The sequence below is a fragment of the Schistocerca nitens genome, chromosome 5, assembly GCF_023898315.1.
Source record: "Schistocerca nitens isolate TAMUIC-IGC-003100 chromosome 5, iqSchNite1.1, whole genome shotgun sequence".
NCBI classification, from domain to species: domain Eukaryota; kingdom Metazoa; phylum Arthropoda; class Insecta; order Orthoptera; family Acrididae; genus Schistocerca; species Schistocerca nitens.
This window is the reverse complement of record NC_064618.1, coordinates 20,500,892-20,521,091: the sequence shown is the minus strand read 5'-3', so window position 1 is coordinate 20,521,091 and position 20,200 is coordinate 20,500,892. Positions and strand designations below refer to the sequence as shown.

The 20,200-nt window shown below is 43.2% G+C and overlaps 1 protein-coding gene across 3 annotated transcripts in view; it reads left to right on the top strand.

Moving 5' to 3' along the window:
- The first annotated feature begins 3,520 nt into the window (after positions 1-3,520).
- Positions 3,521-20,200, top strand: part of LOC126259730 (F-box/LRR-repeat protein fbxl-1-like) — a 51,860-nt gene continuing 35,180 nt past the window's right edge. Inside the window, exons 1-2 of one of the 3 annotated variants that reach the window (XR_007546555.1) lie at positions 3,521-3,684; positions 11,932-12,023. Coding sequence is in view for 2 of the 3 variants with exons in the window: in XM_049956711.1 (XP_049812668.1) it covers positions 3,930-5,240 (1,311 nt within the window). In the remaining variant the exon portion in view is untranslated. Of the gene's footprint in view, positions 3,702-3,923; positions 8,234-11,931; positions 12,024-20,200 lie in introns of those variants that run through there. The other 2 variants (XM_049956711.1, XM_049956712.1) reach the window with 2 other exon arrangements.

Genomic DNA, 20,200 nt, shown 5'->3' with positions numbered 1-20,200 from the left:
GGGCGGGTGGGAGAGGGAGAGGGGAGAGCAGAGATGCCATGGGCAGAGGAGATAGGAGGAAAGGAGGTAGGGGGAGGGGAAACCCGGGGGAAGAGGGATGGAGGAAGAGGGATGGGTGGAAAAGGAGAGAGAAGGGAGGGAGGGTGCCTAAAGGAAAGGACACCGGAAGTGGGGGGGGGGGGCAGGATCAAAGTTGATAGGAGGGGTAGATGGAGGAGAGGAGGACACCATCAAGGAGGGGGAGCTGGCGGAAGCCACCTTGGGAGAGGGTAAGGAGGGTGGAGAGATGGAGGCCGGGTGGGACGTGGGAATACAGGTGTGGCAGCAGGCGGGGGTGGGAGAGGACGGGCGAGACAAGCGGGTGAGGAGGATCGAGTTTGCAGGAGGTGTACAAGATCCGTATCCTTTCAAGGAAAAGGAGGAGGTGGGGGAACGGAATGAGATTGTACAGGATCCGCATGGGGGAGGGGCGACAGATCCGATAGGCGAGGAGGAGAGCATGGCGTTCAAGGATTTGAAGGGATTGATAAAAGGTAGGGGGAGCGGAGATCCAGGCTGGATGGTCGTAACAAAGGATAGGGCGGATGAGGGATTTATAGGTGTGGAGGATGGTGGAGGGGTCCAGACCCCACGTACGGCCGAAAAGGAGCTTGAGGAGATGGAGTCGGGAGCATGCCTTGGCTTGGATTGTCCGGAGATGGGGAGTCCAGGATAGGCGACGGTCGAGGGTGACGCCAAGGTACTTAAGGGTGGGAGTGAGGGCAATAGGATGGCCATAGTTGGTGAGATAGAAATCAAGGAGGCGGAAAGAAGGGGTGGTTTTGCCTACAATGATCGCCTGGGTTTTGGAGGGATTGACCTTGAGCAACCACTGGTGGCACCAAGTGGTGACCCGGTCAAGATGGGATTGGAGAAGGTGGTGGGAGTGCTGCAGGGTGGGGGCAATGGCAAGGAAGGTGGTGTCATCGGCAAACTGGAGAAGGTGGACGGGGGTTGACGGTGGCGGCATGTCCGCCATATACAAAAGGTACAGAAGGGGGGAGAGGACGGAGCCTTGGGGCACACCGGCGGAAGGGAAAAAGGTGTAGGAATCCGTGTTATGGATGGTGACGTAGGAAGGACGGTGGGAGAGAAAGGAGCCGATCAGACGGACGTAGTTAATGGGAAGGGCGACGGTTTGGAGCTTGAAGAGGAGACCGGAATGCCATACGCAGTCATAAGCACGTTCAAGGTCCAGGTAGAGGAAGATTGTGGAGCGACGGGAATTAAGCTGGTCGGAAAGGAGATGGGTGAGGTGAAGGAGAAGGTCCTCGGCAGAGAAGGACGGCCGAAAGCCACGCTGGGTAATGGGAAGGAGGCGGTGCTGGCGGAGATGATGGTGGATGCGGTGGGTGAGGATAGATTCCAGGACCTTGCTGAAGACCGAGGTAAGGCTGATGGGACGGTAGGAGGAGACAGCGGACGGCGGTTTGCCAGGTTTAAGGAACATCAGGATACGGGAGGTTTTCCACAGGTCGGGGTAGTAACCAGTGGACAGGACTACATTGTAGAGCCTGGCCAGAGTGGAGAGGAAAGCGACAGGAGCTTCACGAAGGTGACAGTAGGTGACACGATCGTGACCAGGAGAGGTGTTGCATTTTGTGCGGAGTGTAGCAATGAGATCCTGTGTAGTGATAGGGGCATTGACTTCTGTGTGTGCAGTGTTGTCCAAGTACTAGAAACCAGGTGCGAGGGGAGGGACAGAGGTGTCAGTTCTATCGCGGACATCCGGGAAGAGGGAGTAATCGAACTGGGGATCATCAGGGATGAAAAACACATCGGAGAGGTAGGAGGCAAAGTGATTGGCCTTACTAAGGGTGTCAGGGAAGGGGTGATCATCATGGAGAAGAGGATAGTAGGGGGAGGGTTTAGTTCCGGTAAGGCGACGGAAGGCTAACCAGAACTGGGACGAGTTGATAGGTAGGGTAGCATTTAAACAGGTGCATGTCTGTCGCCAGTCCCGGCGTTTCTTAGCCGCGAGCAAATTACGAATGTGTCGCTGTAGTTGCCGGTGGCGTCGTAGTATGTCCGGGTCACACGTGCGGAGGGAGGCACGGTAGAGACGGCGGGATTCACGGAGGAGGAGGACGGCCTGTGGGAGTAAGGCAGGACGGTGGGGGTGGATGGCGACAGTAGGGACGTGGGCCTCCACGGCCTCAGACAAGGTTTGCTGGAGAAAGGAGGCGGCATGGGTTACATCGTCAGGGTGGTGGTAGGTGAAGGGGTGGCTATCGACCTGCATGGAGAGGGTATCCCGGTAGGCATTCCAGTTGGCACGGGAATAGTCATGGACGTACTTAAGGGGAGGGTCATGACGAGGGTCGGGGCAGGGGCGACGACCGTCTGAAATGGTGAGAACAGGGAGATGGTCGCTACCAATAGGCTCCAGGACACCCACCGTTATGCGGCCAAGGAGGTTGGGGGAGGAAAGGATGACATCGGGAGTGGAGTTGGATTCGGGACGGGTGTGCTGGGGGATGAGGTCGCCTTGAAGGGAGGAGAGGAACCGATGCCACCGCCGTAATTGGGCGGCGGATCGACTATGGATGTTGAGGTCGGCAGCGATCACGTAGGAGGAGAAGGTACGGTCATTGTTGGAGAGGAAGTCGAAGGGAATAGGGGCGTTAGGGCGGACATAGATGGTGGCGTAGGTAACGGTAAGGCCGGGAAGAAGAGACTAAGGATCAGGTGTTCGGTGAGGTCAGGAAGGAGAGGTTGGAGCCGAACGGGGATCTGGGGGTGGTGACCAATGGCAGCTCCGACACGCGCAATTGGGAGGGGATTATCGGAGTGGTGGAGGACCTCCATCGGCTCCTTCCCCCCTTTTTATTTTCCCGTCATCTGTCCATGTTCCCCCCACCTGCCCTCGGCTGTGGTATGTCATATTTGCCAACTTTTTAGTGCATTGTTCAAGTGAATGTTCAGTGTTGTTCGTCTTTCCAAAGTGTTGCGACCAGAAATCATGCTGTCGCTGGGTGTGAATTTTATGTGTCTTGCGAACAGAAACCAGACTGTCGCCGTGTTTTTTAATTGTCTGTCTATTACCTTACCTGTCTACTTCATATGTATTTTATTAGCATCATCATCCCTTTGTTCTGTGTTTTAAGTTCCACGATTTTTCCGCCATGTTACCATTTAAGTCTCCAATTTTATCGCCTGTTTTTATTATTTATTATCTTCGTCTTTTTAAAACAAATTCTGTAGGCAGAAGAGCAGCATACTAAGCTGCTGCCAGCCCGCCCCCTTTGGCGGGAATCAAAACTCAATAAAGAAAAAAAAGAAAAAAATAGGCCACGCTGACGGCGATACCACCTTACATGACTCAAGTTACTATTAAATCGGCTACGCTTCACCGTTCAATAGTTCCCGTTCCAGTCTGTCGATATGCGACTGAGTTGATATCAAAGAGGGTAGAGTATCTCCTTGAGGCAAAAACATACACATGGGTAAAACTGCATCGAAGCTGAATGTCTTTGGTTGAGGGCATGAAGTGGTGTTTATGTTCTGCTGTGAATTGTGTTGTGTACAGGAGAAGCGTTTTTTTTCTTTTTTGTACGGATCTTGTCGTCTAAACCGAGAAATATCAACGAAAGTTTATTTCATCAGCACATGCGACGAAGCCTGGTGGAATGTCATTGAAGTATAGTACGTATATTTAAAAGGTGACACGTTTGTAACGTTAAATTTCATAAGACTTCTTTCCTTAATACTTTAAAGGTCGGAGGAAGGGACTTTGCGTATGTGGAAGAGACGATACTGTATTCATTATATTTAAAATTACCCAAGTATATAATAGCAAATTCGTTTAGCTAGTTGTTTAAAACTACGTACATATCAGGTACAGTTTCATTCATTGCTTTAGCATTCACGTTTTTCTTTTTCAGTTTGTCATGGACAGCTTACCAGACGAGATATTGCTTCATATATTTTCGTATCTTAATATGAAGGATCTGGTTTTTTCCGCCCAATATGTGTGTCGGCGTTGGTTAAGAGTGTCTCGTGACGACGCACTATGGCAGGATAAGCTGTATAATCCTACTGACGAATCCGAACCAGAGATTTTGGTGCGTTTGCAGAAAATGCCAAGTTTACGAGCTTTTCATTTGCATAGAAGACCAACAGACGCTATCCTGGAGACTTTATCGTCGTGCTGCAAGAATCTTGTAGAATTGGACATCAGCTGCTTAGAAATAAGTTCCTATCCGACCATTAACTATTCCACACTTTACAAATTAGTAGTGCATTGTCCAAATATAGAAATGCTCAGTATACCAGATACTCTTGTTACTTTTGACGAATTCTCAAATGTGATAGCGAAATGGAATAAGCTAACAGAGCTTGAAATTGTTGGTGCAGCAAAGAAGCCCTTATCCCTTCGACCAATCGGCGATGGGTGCCCATCGTTAAAGCATATTGGCCTCTATTCTGGCTATTACAGGAACGAAGATTTGGAGTATGTGTTACGCAAGAAGCGTGATACAATTGTGTCAGTGGTGTTGCCATGGAGTGTTGAGGAAGGAAAGAGCACAATACCAGTTCTAAAAGTATGCTGTGAAAAAATTGAGGCGCTTAAAATTTGTGACTATAGGGAAGTAATGGTTCAAGAATCTCTCGATACATTAGTCTCTCTTGTACATTTGAAGAAGCTGTGGATGTACGGTCTAGAAAACCTGAGTGTACAGAAATTGATGCCAGTGTTTGAGGGTGGCAGTCTTTCCAATCTGGTGATGTTGGATCTGAGTTACTATGAGTCACTGGATGACAGGTTGGCCCAAACTATTTGCATAAAATGCCCTTTATTACAACAGCTATCGTTCCATTGTTCCTGTCTCCTAACAGGCGAAGGCTTAAGATTTATAAGCAGCTTGAAAAAGCTTGTATTTTTAGACTTATATTGGTGCTCAGGTATTACAGATGATGGCATTGTATTCGTTGTAGAGTGCCAGACATTGAGAGATCTTAATATAGCTGGATGTGTGCAACTCACAGAATACAGCATGCAAATGTTGGTGACACTTCATCAGTTGAGATCACTGATTCTTTCAGGATGCACTGTAAAAGGTTTACCATTCAGGTCTTTTCCTACACATTTACCATTTTTACGAAAACTTGATCTCAAATATTGTGAGGAAGTTGATATTGAAGCACTGAATGAGCTTGAGTTACAGATGCCAAATCTGTCAGTTGAAAGAATGGTATGACTGCTGTCAAAAAGACTATAATTTCAGTTGCTACAAAGAAACATTTCATCATTTCTTGGAATGGTGGAAGTTGTGAGCCATCATATTTGTCTGATATTTCAGAAATGTGAATAAATTTATTATATCATATTGATAATTGCATAGTTTGTTGCCTTCATAAGTTATCTGATTTTTAGTTGTAAAAAGAAATATTTAATATGATTTATGAACTCTTTCAAGCATTCTGGTCAATAGCCATGTGATGGTTTTGTTGAGCTTTAAGTTTCTTGTTCTTTCAATTACTTGCTCAACATTTAATGATTATATGTGTTTAATTTATAGTAGGAACCATTTAGTGATAGTCTGTGAAATTTGTATTTGCACCGAAATTCTTCTCAATTTAAAAATACAACAGATATTATAGTCCGAGTGCTTAAGTTATTTTATACCCTCTTTGTTACTCGTGGTTTAAGAGTGATAGCTTTATAACTTAAGATAGAAGTTCATCACATGGTAGCAGGGGGATGGAAAAGATTTTAGAGCCTCAGAGAACTAGCTGTAGTGAGTTGCAAAACGTTGAAATGATGATTTGGGGTATGGTCCATTTTTCTCTACAATCTTCAGCAAGAAAAGCTATTGTATACTGCAAAATACTAATCTGCTTTGAAGTATGCTCAAATGTTATAAAATTCTTGAGTAGTGGCTCATCCTGAAAATTGAGATAAATGTTAAATTTGAAGTACTACTGCTTTTAGTTGGTATTGCATATCAGAGACTACTGGAAACTTAACATGTAGCAATTGGACTGATATGTTCACACAAAAAAGAGAATATTCTTTTGAGGCTGCCAAATATAAAAATAATTAGAAGATTTTAGAATGCATACGTTCCATGTACATAAACACAGCAAGCTTCCAATTATTCGGGTGTGGGTTATCCAGTTTTTGAGTTATCCTGGCACAGTTCACAATTTAAAAAAAAATCAAAGTATGAAGTTTTCTGTTATAATTAGACTGAATGTTTTCATTTAAAGTACAATACAAACCTTTGGGTGTGAAGATGTGGTGATAATATCTGTGAATAATTAAATAGTGATGCCTGAGGTTTGGTATTTGGGCAGCTAAGGGACATGGATGGCATAAACAGAATGTTTGGTAGAGGAAGAGAGCAAAGACTAAATGATCAACGAACTTGTAATCATGCACACAGAGGCTTTAAAATGCATTAGTCTGTTATTGGAGTATGTAGGACTCAGTTTGTGTGACTGTATAGATTTTTTCTCTTACTCTCTGGAGAATGATGATGGTAACTGTTATCATGAGAAGTGAATGAAAAACAGAAAAGCAAATGTTGGACCACCATTTCTTTCACGAGATGCTTTAATGCTCCTAACGATCTGTAGTTCTTTACACGGCATCCTTTCTGATTAGCATATGTGAGAAGCTATTTTCAAATAATGATATGAATTTATTGTGCAGTACATTAAATTTTTTGTTAGCATTTGGTTCATTATGAATTTCATCCCATGTCATCTCTTTAAACGATTGTTTAAAACATTTGTTCTGTGTTCATTAATCCACACTAGTACATTGGAGGGTACTTCTCGTACCCCCTCCCCAGTTCCATTCACGAATTGTCCAAGTGAAGAATGATTGTCAGTAAGCCTCTGAATTTACTCGAACTTCTTGAATTAGTTTTCTAACTGATTTTCTCTCAGAAGTATCTATACCGTAAGGCATTATCTATCAGTGCATTATGCTCAGAGGCAGCATTTGTTACTATGTATACAGTTATTTTTTTAGTTTGAGCTTTATTAAATGAAACATTGTCAAATTGGGTCACACTGTCTTTATGCACCCATCTTGGAATGTTATTTACTGGGATCAAGTTGTGAGATCCAAATAAAGTTATCAGATCATTTTTCATATAAGAATCCTTTAGAAAAGCCACACTGAAATCACCACAGACTATGAAGTGCTTGCTTCTGTCTGACAAATAGCATAGCAAGAAATCTTTCTTTCTTATGAAGAGTTCAAAATTCCCCAGTGGAGATCTTACACAATTTTTCACTATTAATTCATAGGTAGCACACATTTCTATGTACTGTTGCTGCCAAATCAGCTTATCCAATGTTTTTAACTTTGCGTTCTGCCTTAATAAATGTAACAACTCCTCCTCCTCCTGTATTAGTTCAACATGAGTAAGATGCTACAGTGTAATTTCTTATGTTTAACTTTTCTAACCCTGTGTTTGTGGTGCTCAGATGTCTATGTTTTCAGAGCTGCAAAAGTTTTCCAAACTCGCAAAAGCTCTTCCATCTGATATTCTGATGAAATAAGCTAACCTTACTATACTTTTCTATGCATTCTTAAGCATTTTGTGGTGCTCTTCAATTATAATGGTTTTGTAAATAGGTATCGGTTTCAGGGGTAAAGGTGTAAGTGGACCTTCAATACATATGTAAAATTTAGCATGTTTTATAAACACACCCCTAACACCAGATACCAGTAAAAATGTGTAATCTGTATTATCTGTGTTTTTTGTCATTCACACTACTTTTGTGTCTTAGAACACAGTGCAAATGACAATTTACAGTTGTCACTTTTTATTAACTAGCAACATAGACTAGTGCTTTGTATTGCATTATCAGTGTGAGATATTTTTGAGTCTGACTATTATCACAGTGAAGATCTAGCATATTAAAAAAAATATATTGCTTCTAATGCTCGGAAAAGTCTTTGTAATGTATAACATATATATGTCATTGGTAATTCGTTAACAAGTTTTACAACAATATTGAATACCATATCTGAAGGCATAAAGCAAAGAACTGTGAGCAAGAGGATTCACTGTTGTGTTTCCATTGTATATTTTTGAATATTGTATTTTTGGATGAAGTTTCGTACAAAAAAATATTAATTAAGAGTGTGAAAAAGAGGAATGAACAACTTATATTCTGTTCTTGTTGTATTATTCTTTGTTTGGACATTTCTGGTAAATTTTATTGATTGACCTTCAACAGCCAAAAATACATAATCCAAAAACTGCAATAAATCTGAACAAATGCATCCTCTCATCTGGTCTTATTTCTTTATTTTATTTATTTATAATACACAAGGACAGATACTAACCTGGCAAAATGATTATTGTGGGGGGGGGGGGGGAGGGGGGGATGGCAAAGTGCTGTTAGTGGGAGTGCACAGAGACAAGGTGGAGAGAGGGTAGGACAACTAGGTGCAGTCAGGAGGTTAGCCGAGGGTAGGGGAGAGAAGGGGAGGGGGTCGTGGAACAGGAGAGAAGAAAAAAGGCTGGGTGCATTGGTGGAATAGAGGAATGTGTAGTGCTGGAATGGGAACAGTGAAGGGGCTAAATGGGTAAAAGGCAGCATTGGCAGGAAGGAACCAGATGGCACCAGCTGTGAATCATTCATTGAAATGAAGATCGGCGTGTTGGACTCCTGCTGTGCAATCCCAAATTCTTGGATCCCGTAACACACACTGAAACTCTTGCCCTTCAGGAACTAGAGCAACATGCACAATGTCACCTCAAAAAAATCTCCACCCTGCTCACTTCTTACTCCCACCTTGCACTACCACTGTTCACTGCCTCTACAACCACCTCAAATCTCCCTCACATCCACTCATAGTTGACAGTCCTGTCTCTCAGACCTGCAACATATACCCCACCCTCCAAAACTACATCCCACCACCACACAGAATCCAGAACCAGACAGACCCAAAACACAGTCATGAACCATTCCTCCAAAAGCCTTGGACCTGCAGAAATATCAGTCCTTTCCTAAGGCCTCACCTTTTCCCCCACTCCCAAATTCAATAATGCAGGACTTGTTAAAGACCTCTCATTATCCCGATCCCTACAGTGGAAAAACTTTTTCGCCACCAACCCTACCAATCAGACATAACCAAAGACCGATGTTGAACCTTCCCTGACTCAGTTCACTCTTCCATCCAACCATGATCCCCCCTCACTGCCCCCAAATCACTCCCTGTTAACTTTCCAGAATTTCTGAACCTCAAATCTTGTCTCACCATCATTCCCCAAATTCCTCAACATACAAACTAACCTTACATCCACAAAAAGAACCACAATCCACCACCTAAAACTGATCCTCATCTTATAATTCTACCTGCTGACAAAGGCTCCACCACTGTTGTTTTGAACCACAAGGATTACCTTACAGAAGGACTCCACCAGCTGTCAGATTCACCCACCTAAAAGCCCCGCCACTGTGACCCTGTTCCAGAAATCCAGCAAAATCTCCAGTCTCTCCTCAAATCCTTAGGCCAATTCCAGAACCTCTCCCTGGAGTCCATCTCTCTCCTTACCACTAACACTCCCCACACTCCTACCTTCTACATGCTTCCTAAAGTCCATAGACCCAACCACCCAGGACACTCCGTTTTGGCCGGTTACTGCGCCATCACTGAGAGAATCTCTGCTCTCATAGACCAACACCTTCAGCCTATTACATGCAACCTACTCTCCTACATAAAAGATATCAACCATTTCCTCCACTGACTCCCCACAGTTCCTGTCACTTCACCACATGGTGCACTGTTCATCACTATTGATGTCACCAGCCTGTACACGAACATCCCTAATGCCCATGGCCTTAACACTATTGAACACTACCTTTCCCAACAGCCATTCTAAGCTAACATCCTCCTGCCTAGTTGCCATAACAAACTATACCCTCACCTGCAGTTACTTCTCCTTTGAAGGCATTACCTACAGACAAATCCAGGGTACAACTATGTGCACCAACATATGCCAACCTATTCACGGACCATCTAGAGGAATCATTCCTAAACACCCAGAATTCCAAACCACTCACCCGGTTCAGTTTCATTAATGACATCATCGTGATCTGGATCGAGGGTGAGGACACCCTATGTACATTCCTGAAAAACCTGAACACCTTCTCCCCCATTCACTTCACCTGGTCCTACTCAGTCAAACAAGCCACCTTCCTCAATGTTGACCTCCACCTCAAAGATGGCTACAACACTACCTGTGTCCATATCAGACCTACCAACCAACAGCAATACCTGCACTTCAATAGCTGCCATCCATTCTATACCAAGAAGTCCCTTCCATACAGCCACCCCTGGCCGTTGCATCTGCAGTGATGAGCAGTCCACCCCTGGCCGTTGCATCTGCAGTGATGAGCAGTCCATCTCGAAATATACCGAGGGTCTCAATGAGGCGTTTACAGACCGTAATTACACTCCCAAACTTGTACAAAAACAGATCACCCATGTATTATTTTTCCAGTCACCCCTCACCCTCCCAAAGTCCCACAGATGAGCATTCTGCCTCTGACTCGGTACCACCCAGGACTGGAGAAACTGAATTACATTCTCTGCCAGGGTGTAGACTATCTCTCATTGTGCCATGAAATGAGAAGTGTCCTACCCACTATCATTCCCATCCCTCCCACAGTGGTATTCTGTCACCCACTGAACCTACACGATATTGTCATCCACCCCTACACAACGTTCCCGGGTTCGATTCCCGGCGGGGTCAGGGATTTTCTCTGCCTCGTGATGGCTGGGTGTTGTGTGATGTCCTTAGGTTAGTTAGGTTTAAGTAGTTCTAAGTTCTAGGGGACTGATGACCATAGATGTTAAGTCCCATAGTGCTCAGAGCCATTTGAGCCCTACACAACACGTGCTCCCAACCCTTTCCCTCAAGGCTCATATCACTGTAATAGAACTAGATGCAAGGTCTGTCCCATACATTCTCCCACCACTACCACCTACTCCAGTCCAATGACAGACAGAACCTCTCCCATTAAAGGCGGGGCTACCTGTGAAACCAGTCACGCGATCTATAAGCTAATGTGCAATGACTGTGCTGTGTTCTAGGTGGGCATGACAACGAACTAGCTGTTTGTCTGGATGAATGGTCACCGACAAACTGTGTTCAAGAAACAACTTGACCTCCCTGTTGCTGAGCAAGCTGCCCAACATGACATTCTTCATTTCAATGACTGCTTCAGAGCATGTGCCAACTGGATCCTTTCCACCAACAATAGCTTTCCTGAATTGCGCAGGTGGAAACGCTCCCTGCAAAATATCCTACATTCCCATAACCCTCCTGGTGTCAACCTTTCGTTAGACATTGTCCTTACCCATCTAGCCCCTTTCCTGTTCCCATTTAGCAGTACACAGTCCTCTATTCCACCAATACACCCAATCTTTTTTCTTCTCTCCTGTTCCACTACTCCCTGCCCCTCTCATCCCCGCCTCTGTCTAACCTCCCAACTGCACCTAGCTGCCCTACTCTCTCTCCACCTCATCCCTGCACGCACCCACTAGCAGCATTTTCCCTGCTATCCTTCCCTTCCCCGCCCAGTTGCCTCTCCTATCACACGCTGCTGATCTGTGTGTGTGTGTGTGTGTGTGTGTGTGTGTGTGTGTGGTTATTTTCATCAAAGGCCTTGTTGGCTGAAAGCTCATTTTGTGACAGTCTTTTTGTTGTGCCTATCTGCGACTCAGTGTCTCTGTTATATGGTGAGTAGCAACTATGCTTCATGTCCTTTGACTACTTTGCACTATTGTGTAAGAAAGAAAATTCAGCTTAAAAACCGTTAAAATTTTAACATTATGTATTCTTAGACGCACACACAGGTGCGATTTTCACACAACATTGCTTAATTCATAACATTTTGCTACTTTTGTGTTATCAGATTCCTCTTGTGAAAATGGTCCATATTCAACTGTATCTGGAAACTGGTGTTCTATATATCGAGGCTTGGAATGCGCGATCACTTAATCGCAGGTAGGTTAGAAAATTTAAAAAGGGAAATGGATAGGTTAAAGCTAGATACAGAGGGAATTATTGAAGTTCGGTGGCAGGAGGAACAAGACTTCTGGCCAGGTGATTATAAATAAAAAATCAAATAAGAGTAATGCATGAGTAGGTTTAATAATGAATAAAAAAAGTAGGATTGTGGTAAGCTACTATGAACAGCATAGTGAATGCATTATTGTAGCCAAGGTAGATGTGAAGCCCATGGCTACCACAGTAGTACAAGTTTATAAGCCAGCTAGCCCTGCAGATGATGTAGAGATTGAAGAAATGTATGATGAGTTAAAAGAAATTATTCATATAGTGAAGGTAGATGAAAATTTAATAGTCATGGGGAACTGGAATTCGGTAGTAGGAAAAGGAAGAGAAGGAAAAGTGGTAGGTGAATATGGAATGGGGGTAAGGAATGAAAGAGGAAGCCGCCTCGTAGAATTTTGGACAGAGCATAATGTGAATTGAGACGTGACAGGGATGAAAAAGAGGAAGCTGTTGGTGAAGGATGTGGGGACCGTGGGTTACTTTAAATTGAGGCCAAGGCCATTATGGGAGCAGAGGGTGGGTTGTAAGGCTACTTCCCATCTGCTTAGTTGAGAGAAGGTGGTGGAGGAAAGGAGCCATATGGCCTCAGTTGTAAAGCAGCCACTGAAATTGAGCATGTTGTACTCAGCTGTATGTTGTGCCTCTGGGTTATGAACTTCGTCCTTGGCAACAGTTTGGTGGTGGCCATTCATCCTGGTGGGCAGCTGGTTATAGTCATACCAACATAAAAATTTGTGCAGTGTTTCCAACAGAGTTGGCTTATCACAAAGCTGCCTTCACAGGTGGCCCAGCCTGTGATGTGTTACAGTAAGCCTGTGACATGACTGGAGTAGGCAATGCTGTGTTGGTGGACTGGGCAGGTCTTGCACCTTGATCTACCATAGGGATATGATCCCTGTGGCATGGGATTTGGAATGGAAATTGCATAGGGGCGGACTATCGTTGTGTAAATTGGCTTGCAGTGCAACGCCATTTTAGGAGAAGTGGGAAGGATCTTGGATAGGATTTCCCTCATTTCAGTGCATGATGAGAGCTAATCAAAGATGAGGTGAAGGATATGGTTCAGTTGTTCCAGTGCAAGATGATGCTGGGTGACAAAGGGGGCACTCCTTCGTAGCTTATGCTTGGGGGTGGTGGGAGGATAGGGTGTGTATGAGGATATGGCAGGAGAAGTCTGTCTGTGGGCAAGGTTTTTGGGTTAGTGCCAGTGTGTGAAGGCCTTCATGAGACCTTCAACATATTTGGAAAGGGAATTCTGTTGCTGCAGGTACGTCATTCACAGTTGGCTAGGATGTATCGAAGCGAGTTTCTGGTTTTGGAGGGATGGCAGCTGTCGAATGCAGGTACTGTTGGTGGTTTGTGGGTTTAATGTGGTCAGAGGTGTGGAGGGAGCAATCGGAGAGGTGGAGGCAACATCCAGGTAGTTGGTTTGAGGAGGAACAGCTGAAGCAGATGGGAGCGAAAGTGTTCAGGTTATGAAGGAATAAGGATAGGATGTCTTGGCCCTGAGTCCAGATCATGAACACACCATCAGTAAATCTAGACAAGACTAGGTGTTGGGAGTTTTGGGAGGCTAGGAAGGTTTCCTCTAGATGATCTATAAACAGGTTGGCACAGGAGGGTGCATTGCAGGTGCCCACAGCTGTGTTGCCTATTTGTATGTATATCTTCTCTTCAAAGGAAAATCAGTTGTGAGAGCACAATAGCAGCTACAATGCGGCATCCAGGATTGTTGGGTTTGTAGATTTTGGGGAACGTGTTGAAGGTTGGTGTACAGGGTGTTGTTGGGGTGAGGAGGGAGATGGACTCAGGGGAAAGGGTCTGGAAAATGCCTGTTTCTTGGTGAGCAGTCTCCTTTAATGCAGAAGTGTTTACAACAATACAATAGGCATAATAATATATTTAAAAGTATAATATCAAAATTGTTGCACATGTCATAGCACTGAACGGTATGTTAGGTTGTGATTGTTCTATCACTAGAAAATAATTCATCTACCGAATGTAATGAATGTTTTTTGAAGTCACTTGATTTTGCTTTAAACAGTTCCCGTTGGTAGATAAAACACTGTTCGATAGAGTACTAAATGTTTTCATGAGCTCCTTGTCCAGGCCTCGAAGGCACAAGAGATGTCAACTCGTCACGATGTTATCCCCTGTCCTGAAGCTTCATGTACGTGCAGGACAGAAGGGCGATTTGATCAGCATGCCACTCTTCCTGTTATTCACCAACGTTTTGTACTGTGGAGCTGCTACTTCTCATTCACGTAGCTTCTCAATTGGCATCACAGGGCTTGAGTACACCTTGTACCAGTCCTCTCAGTGAGGAAAAATCCATGGCAGTACTGAGAATCAAAGAGGTCTTTTGTGTAGCAGCCATCCACACTGACCACTCAGCTAGGGAAATGGACTACAGTTGAGAACTTGTCCTGTATAAATTGTCCTAATTTTGGGTGTTGCGATGGGGAATTGCTGCACGTGTGATGGTTCAGCTTCAGGGGTATGAGGCAGTTGAACAGACATTGGCAGTAAACAGTCTTAAATTCTAATTTAGAAAACAAAGCAATAATCCTTATTGCTCTCTTCTGCAGTAGCAACCTATTTCTGCAACCTCCTGAGAGGCCCCACAGCAGCAGTTCATAGCTGATGTCGCTGTGAAATAAAGCTTAGTATACTGTTAGTGGGTGCTGTTATGTTATAATGCTCTTTGGTTTCTTCAGATGAGAGGACTTGTGATAGCTTGACACACACACACACACACACACACACACACACACGGTGACCTGTGTGTTCTTTCCAAGCTAATTTACTGTTGTGTAGAAACTCAGAAGTTTAATAGCTGCAACATTTCCCAGAGCTGCAGTCAGTGAGGCTACAAACCATTAATTATGTTTTGTTTTCATTTATTTTTATGTTTGCATTAAATCACTCCAAAGCCTCATTGAAAAACATCTGCTTGTTGTGCAGCCTACATATTACTCTTCCCATGAGCAAACAATGATGTATCATCTGAAAACTGTAGACTGTGTCCATTTGAGCTTATATGAGAAATAACAGGTCCTAGTATGGATCCATGTGGTACATCATCTCACAACCTAACATTGCATAAGACTGCTTCTTGGACTTGACATCTATTAGACAGGTACAATTCAAGGCTTGCCAATACAGAGCCTCCAATTCCACAGCATTTTGACTTTGGAATCAGGTCTTTATATGGAGTGCAATCAAAGTTCTTACTAAGATCATAAAGCACCAGTGCTGTGGACTCTTCAAATGCTCGATTCATTTTTACAATCAGGTCAAGAGCTGCTATTGTCATAGACTTGTTCTTTTGGAAACTGTATTATACATCATGAAAGAGGCTGTTGTTTTCAGAGTATGTTGCAAGTGGTCATGTCATTACAGATTCCATCACCTTAGCCAGCACTATGATATGGAGGTACACCTGCAGCTTTAGACTTCACTGCACTCTGCTTTCCTGTAAACAAGTATTTTACATGCTAATTTTAGGATGTCTGAAAATTTTCCAGTAGTTAAGCATTTATTAATTACTTTAGCTAGTGGTGGAACAATTTCATCACTTATCCTTTTTAGAACAGTGTAGGGCATGCCATAAATAGCAGGACTCAGTGATGAACTGTACAGTTTTACAGCGTCATTTGAATGAATCTGAAGTATCAGTGCTAGCAGAATAGAAATGCGGAAAACACAAGTCCGAAAACAATTTATTGGACTCACCAGAACGAAGCAATAATACAATCTCCAAAAGAACAACAGACTCGATCCCAAGTGCGGATCATCACCAATATACAATAACATATAATAACAGAAAAGACCTGACTCTTTACAGGGAGAGACCCCAATAAAACAATTCTACAATGTCAAGATGTTTGTTGATTATACCGAGACAATCCGCAAGAAATCGGCCAGCTAGAAGAGGCGTCTGGCCATGGCTGCCAGATGGCAGCTCTGTATACTTCGAAGTGATGCATCGAAATGCCCTTTGTCGGCAGTGCACCACCCTATAAAGCCCGTTTGGGTGATGAATCTGCCAGAACTATTCGCAGTCACGTGCTTGGCATATCAAAGTAGTTACTGGACTAGCTGTGATCTCTGGTGAAGCTGTTCTGCAGGCTCTGCAAATGGCTAGCACCCCCTGGCGGCCTTTGGTGGAGACCTGGTGTTGTGTTGTGGCCGCCAGTAAATATTTGTGTTGACAACACAGAGGTTGTAGGTTTTCCTGTTGGATATACACCCTGTGATGCAGGGATCCCATGTTGGTTGGACACGAGGTGGGAGGCAGTAGGCGCTACAGTGTCTGAAGTAGGCAGCCACAGCAGAATCTTTTATCAGTTTTGCATACGCACTGTGTTTTAAGTTTCACAGACATCTCAGGCTCTATTTCTAAGTCAGGTACTTCACCTACAGTTTGTAAGGTCACTAATATGACATAGTTTGTCTCCACTTGTTGCTTCTTTGGTAGCGATCAACCATCCGTGGAAAAATAGCACTACAGAAATCTTAATGACTATTGCAAGATTTCCATTCAGTAATGTACACGACTTAACAATTTTAGTTTCACTGATATGCACATTTATTCACTGTCAGTTGTTTTCGTTGGTACAATGGTCATTTTATTGGGCATAAAAAGTAAGTAGGGAGCTTGTAACTTCAGATATATTTTGGAAGATGTAGTTTCAGGCTAAGTAAATATGGTACTCGAAAACTGGAGTACTTAGCTTTAAGGTGGTATGTGTCATCATATGGAATTATGCAGATTAGCTCACAAAGTTTTACATGTATCAAACTATGGTGCTAATTTTAAATAACAGTAGTTTTCAATTAAAATGCTCTTTAGCTAAAATAACATTACTTCTTGAATCAGCCTGGCCAAAAGGAATATGTGAACAATAAATTTAAATGTGGGAAAGCTTAATTACACTTTTGGAATATCAGTACAAACACCACACACAGTCCAGTTGCATTACTGTGACTACCTGTCTAAAGCCTGAAAAACCGCCTTTACATCACTGATGTGTAAGAAGAGTGTCAGTGAGGTTCTGGAAGGTATGGACAGATATGTAGAGCTATGCTGACTTCAGTGTCTTCGCCACCCATGCTAGGTTTGACGACCGAGGGTCTGCGGCACGAACAGCTCGATTGAGGGGTGTCCGACAGATTCTTGATTGGGTGTAAATTCAGGGGATATGGTGACCAGGAGAGTACAGTAAACTCATCCCGGTGCTTTTTGAACCGTGCACGTGCACTGCAAGCCATGTGACATGTCACAATCTTCTGCTGGTAGATGCCGTCATGCTGAGGAAAAACAAGCTGCATGTAGGGATGGACAAGGTTCCAAAATACAGGAGTATACATGCGTTGTTCCATTATGCCTTCCAGAATGACGAGATCACCCAGTGAAAATCACGAAAACGTTTCCCTGACCGTAACACTTCTCCTCTGACCTGGAGCTTTCCAACAATTGTTGCAAGGCTACACATGCCAACGGCCATCTGTATGATGGACCATAAAACGTTATTCATCTGAAAAGTCCATCTGTCACCACTCAGTAGGTTTACAGTTGCAGTATTAGCTCACAAATTCCAACCTTCATCATCGACAGGCAGCAGTTAGCACAGATGCACGAACCAGGTAGCTGCTGCAGAGGCCCGTATGCGACAACATTCGCTGAACGGTCATTGAGGAGACACTGGTGGCAGCCCCTCAGTTTATTTGAGTTGTCAGTTGCTCAGCAGTTGCACATCTAGTGGCTCGTGCACATTTCCACAGCCATCATTCACTCCTGCCATCTATGGCCTGTGTCATACCGCAGTTGCCTTGGTGACATTTTGGGATAGCACAATTTTGCAATTTACAGTATATTTTAACTGCTGTGGCACATGAACAGTTTAAAAACTTAGCCATTTTGGAAACAGTTCCACTCTTGGTCCGAAAACCAATGATCGTGTCTATTTGGACATCACATAAATCATTCCATTTCTGCGTTATGACGACGACCACACTGTCTTCTGCATCCAACCCGACATGCTTTATGTACCCTCGACTTCTATTGCTGCCACCTGCCATCTGTGGGTGGTAACTGTATGTTGATGTTGAACATTGATGGGGTCACATAAATGTGACTGGGTCATAGATAAATAATATATGAAAATATAGCAGACAATTAGAGAAAGGAAAGGAAATTAGTTATGGTATTAGCAGGACTTGGAAACGTAACAGGTGTAGGTAGAATGACCCTGCTAAGGTACAAGCTCCTTCCAGTATTTTTATAAACTGTTGATTAAATTCATTTGGACTACAGACATTTGAACAAGAGGTTGTTTTGTCCTGTATTCATTGACAAAGTCCCATGCTGTCTTGAAGGAACTGTGAGTTTTATCTACGAATCTAACATTGTTCAATTTCTTTACTACTTTCACTTCCTCTCTGTAAATCCGTTTAGCCTCTAGGTAACTGAATTTTTAGAGTCAGTATCTATAGCTGCTTTCACCTCATCATTCAGTATCAGAACAATAAATTTTATGTTTGCCAGTCTGTGGGTGTACCACTACTTTTTTCTGTCAGTTTTTTGCACCCTTTTTGATTTTTCTTAAGTTTCAGTGGGAACATCCCACCAATTTTTTTAAAGGTCTGGAACATGCAACTGAATGTGTCAGTTGGTGCCATTGTCTTCGATTATTTGTTGCCATTCAGTAGCAGATAATGAAGTTATGAAATTATTCTTTTTGATAATCTTACTACTGTACGCATACACAATTTAGATTCCAGGTAGGAATTTGTTACTCACTGTTTTCATCCATAACTTGAGACGTAGCAAGCTGGAAACTCGTCACCCATTATGTCTTTAACTCCCTTCAATAACTATTTTTTTCTAAATTTTATCCTAGTTTCGGTGCCTACATAGCATGTGACAAGTACATAAGTGTTTCTGATGGTTAAGTGAGATTCCCCATACTTGAATTTATTATCCAGATTATTATTTTGATCATCCTGATTTCATAACTGTACATAGTTTTCATTAGTTCATTGCTAATTAACAGATACTATTAATTGAATTTAATACTACAGTTCACCATGCCCAAAATCTTGTGAAGTAATTAGCATATTTGAGTAAACTGACAATATATGATTAACACTTAACAGCTAGCATTGGGTCAGTATGAGTTTTTTCTTTTGTGTCTGATCTTTGACGTGGAGAGAAAAAAAGGTAGCCAGTCCCATGTAAATTTCTCTGTTGTGTGGTGGTCTCTTGAGCTGTGCTTAATAGCATTGCTACCCTTATTGTTTCGCTGTTATGTGGGTTTGGCCCAACGCAACTGCCTGTGTTGCTCCATAATTCAGTTAAGTGACCTGATGTGGCCACATGTGCTATTCAGTATTTCAATGAAGCGACCCGATGTGACAGTTGATTCCTAATCACTGTCATTGTCTTCATGTGCATCAGCTTGTAAGTAAGTTTTTTGTCGTAAGTTTTCTGACCAGATATACGTTCAGGAAGTGTTAATTAAATACACAGAACGTTCCAGTGTTGTTCCCCGCTTCCTTCAGAAAATGTCCAAGTTTGTCACAGGTGCTATGTCAGAGCTTCTATGAAATGAAGACAAACAGTCTCTGAGGAAAATTCAGAAGATGGAGAGGACAACACTGAAATAAAGGAGCACGATATGGATCCAGATGCGGTTGCCTCCTCAAGTGATGAATCTTCAAATTGATTTGTTAGTAAATATTGCTGTATGAGTAAAGATGGACAAATTAAATGGCATATGAAACCTGTCACTCATAGGGAAAGGTCCAAAAGCCATAACATCATTTCTCATAAGCAGGCACTTTAGTACTTGTTATAGGATCAAAGACTTCAACAGAGATCTTTTCTCTTTATTTTGATGATAAATTGATGAATGACATTGTTATGTATGCTAATGTGCAAAATGATCATTCGTGGCACGAGTCACAGAACTCGTGACACACAAAGCACAAATCATTTGGAGCTGCTATACGTAGGAACTTCCCATCTCTGTTTCAAAGACGTATAGAATATGGGCCCGATGTATTCGGAGTTACTGTGCCATATTCACTATATTCGCTTTGAT